Raw genomic sequence first — 10,801 nt, forward strand, 5'->3', positions numbered from 1 at the left:
ATTTTAGAACAATGATGCAGATAAAAACATCTAAAAAAAAAAAGGAAAATAATAACAATCCCAAGCCCCTTATTTCTGTTCCTCTGCTCTCTGGTGTCTTTCATCCTCTTACCCTCTGTTTAAACTCAGACTTCTCCTCTGGAGTGAGCGTGTCTGACTTGGCGATGACGGGGATGAGGTTGACCGAGCGACTCAGGTGTTTCATGAACTCAATGTCCAGTGGACGCAGCCTAAGAGAGCGAGGGATGAGAGAGAAAGAGAGAGGGAGAGAGAGGAGAGGGAGAGAGAGGGATGGAGAGAGAGAGAGAGAGAAAGGGAGAGAGAGACAGAGACTGGTGATGAAGGATTACAATCTGAGAGCACAGCTTATTGCAGACATGGTCTAAGCCTGACAGCCTGCTAAGCCAAAATGAATGATTTTTTTTTTCAATTCAGTCCAAACCCAGAGAGACAGACAGAGAAGTGTGTGTGTGTGTGTGTGTGTGTGTGTGTGTGTGTGTGTCTGCTGTGAAAGTGTGTGCCTTCAAGCATGTCAACCATGTGTTAACCTATGAATTTATTCTAATATACTTTGTAAGTGTGTGTGTGTGTGTGTGTGTGTGTGTGTGTGTGTGTGTGTGTGGAGTATAAGGGTAATTGTCTCTCCATCCACTTTGCCATCATAATATTAATTCACAACTTTCCACAAAATTAAAATCTTACAACCTGTAACAAAACCCTCAGTGATGGTCCAACATCTTACACTTCCTGTCTGTATTTGAGCGCCATGACACATCATCTTACACTTCCTGTCTGTATTTGAGCACCATGACACATCATATATTATAGGATATATTATGGGGCATAATATATGAGCATGATGACTGGGGGTATATATGAGCATTATGACTGGGGGCATAATATATGAGCATGATGACTGGGGGTATATATGAGCATTATGACTGGGGGCATAATATATGAGCATGATGACTGGGGGCGTATGAGCATGATGTCTGGGGGCATATATGAGCATGATGACTGGGGCATATGAGCATGATGACTGGGGGCATATGAGCATGATGACTGGGGGCATATATGAGCATGATGACTGGGGGCATATGTTTAACCCTGGTCATATTTTTTGATAATAGCAGCATTGGGGAATAGCAGATTAGAATCTACCGCACGCTCAAACTGCAGCGGACTGTGACTCACGAGTGGCCTGTGGGGGCGATGAAGTAGAGGCAGCAGTGGACGCGCGTGTCCGGGATACGCTTCTTGCGGGCAATGTTCACCTCCTCCTTCAGGTACTTCTCGTACTGCTCGTTGACGAACTTCGAGATGGGCTCCCAGCTATGGAAGGAGGAAAAAAAAGCATAAACATTGACCTATGACTCACGTGAGTCAAACGACTCACCAAGCTAACCAGAAGAGTCGAGAACTGGCTAACGACTCATGGCGTAAAGCTGATCAGAACAAATCTGGTCATTTGGGAGGTTTAAGTGCCTGCTCCACTTAGTTGGCATTTAAGGAGATAATTCCATTACTTTTAACACCCCCGCAAAATAAATAAATAAAAATGAAAAAGAGCTTAGCGGCTAAGCCCGGCGCTAGTGGAGTTAGTCACTCACACACTCACCAGTTGTCATTATTGATCTGGTCCCCGAAGCCCGGCGTGTCGGTGATGGTTAGCTTCATCTTAACGCCCCCTTCTTCAATCACTGGAACAGACAGAGCACAGACCCACCCACTCAAGTCAACACAAGCTGCCTCACTACACCCTTGACCGGCGCACAGTGCACAGGCAGGGCTCACTCAATAGATTACTGTCTTCTGTTTTATGGTTACTTGCGCTATGTGCTCTAAAACACTGTCATATGGTCAGCAACATACCATGTTCAATGTGTATTATTGTGCAGTAATGAGCCTCAACATTACATAACATGTTTGTCCTCTTCATTGTTATGCTCCCACAGGCATTCATTACCCATTATCTATCTATCTGTCTATCTATATACCTACGTATTATCTATCTATCTATCTATCTGTCTATCTATATACCTACGTATTATCTGTCTATCTATCTATCTGTCTATCTATATACCTACGTATTATCTGTCTATCTATCTATCTGTCTATCTATATACCTACGTATTATCTATCTATCTATCTATCTGTCTATCTATATACCTACGTATTATCTATCTATCTATCTATCTGTCTATCTATATACCTACGTATTATCTATCTATCGATCTATCTATCTATCTGTCTATCTATCTATCTATCCATCTATATACCTACGTATTATCTATCTATCTATCTGTCTATCTATCTATCTATCCATCTATATACCTACGTATTATCTATCTATCTATCTGTCTATCTATCTATCTATCCATCTATATACCTACGTATTATCTATCTATCTGTCTATCTATCTATACATCCTTTCCTTCATTCGTTTTCACTATGGCCTGTAAATGCCACTGCACATGGTCGAGTATGATGTGCTCTAACTGTGTCTTACCCACAGGCACTCCCTTTGCCCCGGGACACCAAACTTCTCAGTGGCATGTCAGTAAGACAACCAATGTTTGCCCACACTGGCAACAGGAGACAAGGCTCCAGATGGGACCCCTGAAGAGAGACCATGACGTGTGTGTGTGTGTGTGTGTGTGTGGGCACACACCAACACCTATTTCTGTTTTCAGTGTGGCTCATGTTTGTGTTCTGAATGTCTTCCTCATGAGTCAAGCTTGCACTGTGCACTGGCCTCCCCTAGATAGCTCACCCAGATAAATAATGACATGATAGATTAAATTCCCTTGTCTTCACTCTCTCCTCCCTCTCTCTCTCTCTCTCTTTCTTTCTTTTTGTTCTTTTTGTCCTTCTCTCTCTCACAGCCCAGACATACACAGACACACACACTACTGTATTTCGTACCATGTGACACGGACTTGATCTCCACCGTTTTGGGGATCTTCTCCTCGCGGCCCCAGTCGCTGTTCTTCCTGCTGACCTGGGACTTGAAGAGCGTGTTCACCAGCGTGGATTTGCCAAGGCCGCTCTGTCCTGGTGGGGCAAATCAGAGAGGAACAGCCAGGGATGGTTACATGGAGAGAGGGAAAGAAAGAGAGAGAGGGAGCAATGCAGTAGGAGAGAGAGAGAGAGAGAGCGAGAGAGAGAGAGACTGTGAACCAGAGACAATAGGAACTCAAGGACATTAAGCTTGCTACAAATAGCAATTGGGCCATGGAGGACTTTTGGGACTTTTAATGACTCCTTCAATCTGATCTGTAATATGTAAACAATAAACAGCTGAATAAGACCTGAATGAATAAAAGAGAGAGAGAGGAATGAGGGAGAAAAAAGAGTAAGAGTTGACGGGTATTGGAGGGGGGTTGTTTAACAACAAAACCTTTTTGTTCTCCCTCACCTACAACCATGATGTTGAAGTCAAAACCAGTCTTCATGGTCTTCTTCCTCATCTGTTCGATGATGGTGTCAATCCCAATGTACCCAAGGAGCGTGGATCCGCCTGACCCCCGAACACTGGCCCCTGAGAGTGTTGGGGCAGGGTGGGATGGGATCGGGGGTGGGGCCACATGTGGGGGCTTGGCTGGGACCGCAGGCTTGGGCCTCACCTCTGGGGGGACAGCGTCTGTCATGTCTGATGACACACACACACACACACACACACACACACACACACACAAAACATATAGAGTGAAAATGAGGCGGACAGGGGGAATATCAAAGGCGCATGGCGTCATGCTGCATTTCCTGTACAGGCTCAGAGAGAGATACAGCATGACATACTGTCAAATTGGATAAACTACAAAGAAATACAGGAAATAGTGTATAACCTGCCACAATGAACCAGGATGTCATCAAGTGACAATGATGTTAACTCCCTATTAAAAACATGCAATGCTATTTCAGCTAACAATTATTCCTGCTAATAACATGTAATTGCACACGATTATTTTGAGGGCGTTTCATGCAACACTGGTTGTAGACTGTGTAAGCTTAGGTCAGACATTCTGATCCGATGCGGATCATCACACACTTCCCAGCAACCAAAATCTCTGTTTCAGAATAGAAATATCAACGAGATGCTCATTTCGCAAGTGATGTATGAAAATACATTCTAAAGTTAAACATCACTTCACGGTTAACAAGCCGGCCAGCATGCAATTAACGTTAACGTTACATTTCTTAGCTACTACTTAATTCTACACACAGCTTTGATTGATAAAAAACGTGGGGTAACGTTTATCTACAAAGCTACAATGGCGAAAATGTCGACAACAAATAGGGTGTGACTTTTGTTGACCAAATGATAACGTTACAAATTGCATGGCGAAACAATTCACAGATCACACGTTGACGATGCTTTCGGTCAAGACCTATTGTCCCCATGTACTGCGAGCAAGGTGGGTGATGCCATATGGGTGATGCTAGCTACACAGGGAGACTTACCGAATCGTATGGTTAAATCACCGGCTTCTATTTTAAATACACGCAGATTGCAACCCGCTCCCACGCTTGATGATTTAGGTATTCCGCTATTAGCTAAAAAGAAACGAAATAAAGACCATATCCACAAAAGGCAGGGGGATAGACCGATGTTTGGAAAAGATCATGTGACTCGTCTGGGTACCTCTTCTCTCGTCCTCGTCTCTTTCTGTGCTCCGCGCTCAAACCCCCCCTTTTCCCTTTAGCGTTGCTAAGGAGACGAGAGACTTGGATGCAGCACGCATGCTCAAATGCCCTGGAATCTGCCATGGATGCGCTGGATTTGAGCAGAGAATGTTTGAACTTGAGGTATGAAGCTCTGAGTAGGGCCGAAAATTCGGAAATGTGTGTTGAAAACACAGTAGCCTACCGTTTGTAATATTCTGTAAATGTTTCATTAACACTTCCAAAATGGCTGTGGAATGCGTAGTAACCTACAACGTGTCGTCTTCGTCTAAAACGGCATAATGTAAGAATTATATAGGCCTATTAAGTTGAATAGCATTTGTTGTTCTAAACTAAAGCATTTTTTTGGGGGGGGGGGGCGGGCTACTGTACGCTCTCCCACAAGCTCTTAATTAGATTGAGGTTTAATGTAGCATAAATAAGACTTATTAAGAGATGAGGACAACTGGCTGATTCAGGGGAGGCCCACTCCGAGGGCCTTTAATCAAGCCATGTTATGTAAGATATCCAACCGCCCATACAACCTTTAAATGTCAGTGTAGTTTCAACTGCTAGGTGGCCTAGGCCTGTTCTACTAAATTGAGGCCAAAATCCATGAATGTAATTTACAAATGACTACTTAACAAAATAGTTAAGTAGTAGCAGATGACAACAAAACTGTTTTTAATAGTCACTGAAACAAACAAATAGGGCAAAGTTGCATAAATGACAAGACAGAAAGAACCACTAGATTACAAACTGGCCATAAGACTCGCAGTGTTTGAACACAACAGCGTCATGACGACCGTCTCGGCAGGACAATCCATTGGATACTTACATTTTTGGCGTCTCATGTGTTTTTCATTGTCGCGTGTGTGGGCACACGCCCTTCAGAGGGTCCAGAAGTCCTCTTTGCTCACCAAAGAGACCCCACACACCAGCCTGCTGCCAGTGCGCACTCTCTTGCTTTATCTCATAAGTAGGCTAAGCATGCCTGCCTTTGGGCTGATAAGGGCAAGTGCTTCTTCATTACGGTTTGAAAGAAATGTGCCAATCGTTGAGAAAAAAAAAAAAATTTATAACAGGCCCATTGACATTGACATTCCAAGCTAAATACACTACATGCCACTCACTCACCCATAGTCACCCACACCCCCGAGTCCAGCACCTTCCCCTCCTGCCACGTTCTCATCTCCAGGGAGACAGATGGCTCAGATAGAGGGGGGTCCGGCATGGTCACATCCGTGTCTGGGCCGTCTGAGCCCACCAGCCGAAACGACTGTCTGGCTGACTGGGGAGACCTGTTGCCGGGTCGGGTCAGCAGAACCGGACCCCGCAGGTGCTGGTCCCGGTTCTGTTGGTTCTGGTGTTTGCGTTGTTGGTGTTGTTGCTGTGGCCGGTGTTGGCTGCCGGTGGACAACACGGCCACTGAGCCCCCCATTCACTGGCGGAACATTCTGGAGCGCTCGCGGCACGTTCGCTGGTGCCCCGCTGGACAGCTGTCAGCGGACCCGCTCGGGGTGTTGTTGTTCTGTGACGTGGGCCCTCCACAACGGCTGCATCCGCACACAGGGTCGCAAACCGCCTGTCTCTCTCAGAGTGGCGGTCGCCTACGCTGTCATCGTGATCCTCATCATCTACAGGGCACAGTGTGGACTCCACCTCAGAGCATGTGAAGCTGTTTTGATGTGGATCATCACCCCCCTCCTCCACCCGTCTGTCAGCCTGACGTGCGGCCTGAGCCGAGGTCTCCCACGGCTGACTTGGTGCCAGGCATGTCGGCCGGCTGTCGACCCTCGTTTCCCCCTCTTTGATCTGGGCAGAGGGCGGCGGGAGGCTGCCTAATTGAGCTGCTTCCTCCATCGACCTGTCGTTGCTCTTCAAAGGGAAGCTCCTGGCCAGCCGGGCGGTCCAATCTGGTGGGCCGCCATGACACGATGTGGTCATTTCATGGTGTCGTGGCCCTGGATTTGAGTCTGAGCCGCAATGCTGAGGCCTGGCCCTGCCATGACTGAAGGACGAAACTCTGCATGGAAGGCAGCTATGAAGGAAAACACACACAAAAATAACACATAATGAGAAATTATTCTATTTAATGTACTTTACTTTTTATGTTTACACTACTCTTATGTTTTCATTCACTATTATTATTTGCTTTTGCTTATGTAAAGCACATTGTATTATCCCCGGAGGTGTAAAAATCCTACCAGGTATTAATGGGTTTCATCAGGTCCCTTTCCACAGGTGTATAAAATCAAGCACCTGGATTATGAATGCAGACTGCATGGTGCTTGATTAATACACCTGTGGAAAGGGACCTGATGAAACCCATGAATTGGTTCTACCTGTACACTTAACACTGGTTATTTCACTAATTAGCTCATCTACCTGGCTGTGGAGTTGTGCCAATTAGAAGCAGCTGATTTAGTGAATGGTTGGAGTAAATATATGGCAGGACTTTTCTACTTTTAGAGAACTTGGAGTGCACAACTCGATATTGAATTGTTATACATTATTATTATTGTTATAAATTATTGAATCATGATATACTATTGTGTTGCGAGACCTCTACTGGCTCTTGATAAGGTGACTCTCACCTAAATGTACCCTCTCCCTGCATATGGCCCAGATGGTCAAGATGCTCTCCTCCAGGGCCCTGTGGGCCTCCAGGGCCACCGTAGCCCACAGCTGCAGCTGCAGGGTCCACATGAGAGCTGGATTCTCCCGTAGTGTTTCTGTGTTTGGTGGGGGATGGTGAGATGGTGGGTATTGCTTTGGGTGGTCTCAGTGCCTGCCTGTTTGTCTGGACTGACATTGAGCTGCTGCTGCTCCATGCTCTCTGGGTCTTTGTAGTGGGCAGTGGAGGCCTTGTCGGTCTCACACAGGGGATGGATGTTGCCTCGCTCGTTGGCGATGCATGTTGGACACGGGCTGTTGTTTGAGAATGTCTCTCCACTGCTGTGAAGGCGCTGTCCCTTGGAGAACTCTTTGCAGCCTGCTCTCCCCTCATCTCCTGGCCTCTGCCCAGAAGCCTGGGGCTGGAGTCTGTCACCTTCCCGGTTTTGGTCAACCGAAGCCGGGCTTGAAGCAAGACTGGGTCCTGGTATTTTCGTTTTATTTGACTAGCGGAACGAGACCCCTTGACAACCTCCACGGTGGAACTGGGTCTCTTTCTCTCCTTGGACCATGACGCTAGGGGAGGCTTTGACATTGCTATTATGGGATGGAACTGCTGAGTCATGCTTCCCAGTAGTGGCTGCATCATGATTCAGAGGTTCTGAGTCCGCTGTCTCGTCAGCGGAGGGGCACTGTTCAGGGTTTGAGATGGAGATCGATCTGACCTTCCTTTCGCTGGATGGGGTTGGGCTCAGCCGCAGAGTCTGGCCCTCCACTGGCCATTTCTCATTCCACACTTCGAGGGAGGGGCTGATCCTGTCTGTCTGATTGGACACCGTCAAGAGGTGGTCCTTGTCTCTCGTCTCTGATTGGATGAGCGATGGGGGTGACTTGATTGGCAGGAGAGATCTGGGAGTGTTGGGGCTAAACATGAGAGGGTACAGAACATATGGTAAAGAGGCCATTGTGTCTTGGATCAATAGGCACATATGATGCCTGGATCAATAGTGTTTGTTGTTAGTTGAGAGGTCTATTCTAGATTATGAGAATGACAGTGAGAATAGTACAGTGTGTTGTATGGATATTAGTATAATGAATGAGTACCAAAGGATCTGTTAACAAAGGAGACTTGATTCTAGATTATGAAAAAGGAAATGAAATAGTGAATGTTTAAAGGCGTTGTTCACCCTGACACGCTTTTTTGCCTCCGAAATGCAAGTATTTCAAAATGGCCAAGGTGGAAATGGATTGTGTTCATGTAGTTGCTATGTTATATTTAGCTTAATAACTAGCTCCTTGACTAAGCAAAGACAGGAAGCCAAGTAACCACCCTTTGTGGAAGGAAATGCAACCTCAAATGTTGAACTATTTTTAAGTGGCTCGCGATTTTAGGAGCCTTGTGTTTTGTTTTCCTTCTTGTGCCTCACTTACAACGGTCCCGGCGCATCGTTCCATTAGGGAAACAATTTCATTTGAGCGCCGGGAGGTGAAAAACATGTCAGTGTGAACATAATGTAGCAGGAGAAAGAAAATATATGTGTATGGAATAATGGAATATATCTTTATGGGATCAAAGGGGGAGTCAGTATGAACCAGATCAGGCCCATTTGGAATTTACAGCTTGATGATTACCTTCACAGTTTCAACCCTTATATAGGCAATATAACACATATATGTAGCCTATAATATATATTGTTCATATTATATGTGTAATATAAGCAATACATAATATATATAATAGCTATTAACTGAAGTCAGTTTATAATAACATTATATTATGCCAATGACGGGGGCATTGAGTGCAGGACTGCTCTATGAGAGGTGTCTGAGTGATGGGCTCAGTGTACCTGTTTGGCTGGGAGCGGGTGGCCTGCGCTCCTGGCAGCTGTGTTGCGGGCTGCAGAGGGGGGGTGTGGGGGGGCTTCTTCTGAATTAGCGGGGGGGAGAGGGGCACGTGCGGGACGCCCCGGGAGGATGTGGGGCGCGTCAGAGTTATTTTGGGAGACGGGGGAGCTATTTGGGGCAAGAGGGTTCTGCCAGGCGCAGGCTTGTTAGAACTCATTGTGTGGTGGTAGACTGGAGTGTGGAGTGTGTGTGTGTGTGACTGTGTGTGTGCGTGTGTGTGAGAGAGAGACACAGAGAATGAGAGGAAAGAGATCTCAATTTTATGCGACAGATGGAAGGAGCAAATGTGAGAGGAGAGAGAGAGAGAGAGAGAAGGAGAGAGTGTAAGTGAGGTTATGTGTGTGAAAATGCACGTGTGTGCGAGAGGAAATGCAAACGAGAGTGGCAGAAGGAGAGGGCAAATGTGTCAGGAGGAGGGACCAAGTGTGTGTGTGTGTGACTGTGTGTGTGAGTGAGTGTGTGTGTGTGTGCGCGTGTGAGTGAGTGTGTGTGTGTGTGTGTGTGTGTGTATGTGCGTATGCGTGTCCAAACGAGTGAGAGTCACAGAGAGGCAGACAAGACTCAAATAAAACTGAAGAGAGCACACAGAGAGAGTGGCAGAAGCTGAGGAGAGCACACAGCGGGTGATTAGTATGGCACAGCACTTCTTGGACAAGCACATCTATTTATAGACCACACAGTGAAACGTCCAGTAAAGAGTAATGGCCGTTACAAATCTGACCAGCATGCACTGCAGTGAGAAGAACATAGCCTATTGCCAGAAGAACACAACCGATGCACATTGTGGACATGTTAATAGTGACGCCCGATAGAGTAGCAAAGCGAATGTCACCCTATGAGACAGGAACAAAAACACATCAGTGAGTTTATACACTGTTTTACACCTTTATCTGGCCCATGTTCTTGTCAGGTTAAAAGATGTTTCTGTTCGACATCTGTGTATATGTGTATATATGCAAACATATAGCGCACAGTACTTGTCAGCATGAATTTGCAGCAATAATACATTGTTACATAATTACTTTTCCAGTCACATGACATGGGCCATCAAATGTAACCTAGGACCTCTGATGCTAGTTCTTATTATGCAATATAACATTTATTTTTGTTTGATATTTAGACATACTAAGGTATTCAATATCAGCAGCTTATAACAAGTGAATGCACCAAGACAACTAAAAAACTGAACCTGAACAGGCTGTCGTTGTTACCTAATATTTAAAACCATTTCAATAATATTTAAAACCATTTCAATAATAGTGCTTCCTTATACGAACCTGAGAGTTGAATGAGAGCCCAAAACAACCAATGCCAGTAGCTTTAAAGAGGCTGAGAATCAGATCAGTTGTGTAAAGGAATCATTAAAAGGCCATGAATCAAGGTTAAAATTGTGAATCAAAAGAATCATGAGAGGCCAAGATCACTGACCTGCGTTCCTCTGTGAGCATGCCTTGTCTGTTTATCCCTCTTGAAAACAAGTGAACATAATTGTGGGAATGAGTGAGTGGAAAGAGAGAGAAAAATAAAGGAAGAGAGAAAGAAAGGTTGAGAGAGAGAGGGGGATATATAGAGAGAGAGATGGACAGAGGGAAGTGGTGGGTACCAGATGCATTCT

The 10,801-nt window shown here is 45.5% G+C and overlaps 2 protein-coding genes across 4 annotated transcripts in view; both read right to left on the bottom strand.

The window, feature by feature from the left end:
• septin3 (septin 3) overlaps window positions 1–5,609 on the bottom strand; it is a 16,989-nt gene extending 11,380 nt beyond the window's left edge. The window contains exons 1-6 of one of the 3 annotated variants that reach the window (XM_048248747.1): window positions 5,504–5,609; window positions 3,419–3,652; window positions 2,926–3,054; window positions 1,619–1,700; window positions 1,195–1,332; window positions 113–230 (exon numbers count right to left, since the gene is read on the bottom strand). In XM_048248747.1, coding sequence (XP_048104704.1) covers window positions 113–230; window positions 1,195–1,332; window positions 1,619–1,700; window positions 2,926–3,054; window positions 3,419–3,652; window positions 5,504–5,519 — 717 coding nt within the window. In that variant the 5' untranslated portion in view covers window positions 5,520–5,609. Of the gene's footprint in view, window positions 1–112; window positions 231–1,194; window positions 1,333–1,618; window positions 1,701–2,925; window positions 3,055–3,418; window positions 3,653–4,464; window positions 4,713–5,503 lie in introns of those variants that run through there. The other 2 variants (XM_048248749.1, XM_048248748.1) reach the window with 2 other exon arrangements.
• Window positions 5,610–5,982: 373 nt separating this feature from the next.
• On the bottom strand, window positions 5,983–8,622 carry LOC125298286. Its single transcript, XM_048248989.1, has 2 exons — window positions 7,263–8,622; window positions 5,983–6,706 (listed from the first exon to the last, which is right to left on the bottom strand). Exons 1-2 carry the CDS (start codon window positions 7,928–7,930, stop codon window positions 5,983–5,985), a joined length of 1,392 nt encoding a protein of 463 aa, XP_048104946.1. The 5' UTR covers window positions 7,931–8,622.
• Window positions 8,623–10,801: the final 2,179 nt, after the last annotated feature.

The sequence above is a fragment of the Alosa alosa genome, chromosome 7 (genome assembly GCF_017589495.1).
Source record: "Alosa alosa isolate M-15738 ecotype Scorff River chromosome 7, AALO_Geno_1.1, whole genome shotgun sequence".
Taxonomy (NCBI): domain Eukaryota; kingdom Metazoa; phylum Chordata; class Actinopteri; order Clupeiformes; family Clupeidae; genus Alosa; species Alosa alosa.

Coding starts and splice junctions, on each gene's coding strand:
- LOC125298286 (XM_048248989.1), bottom strand. CDS start 7,930: ATGATGCAGCCACTACTGGGAAGCATGACTCAGCAGTTCCATCCCATA. Junction 6,707..7,262: donor CAGGGAGAGGGTACATTTAG/GTGAGAGTCACC, acceptor TTTCCTTCATAG/CTGCCTTCCATGCAGAGTTT.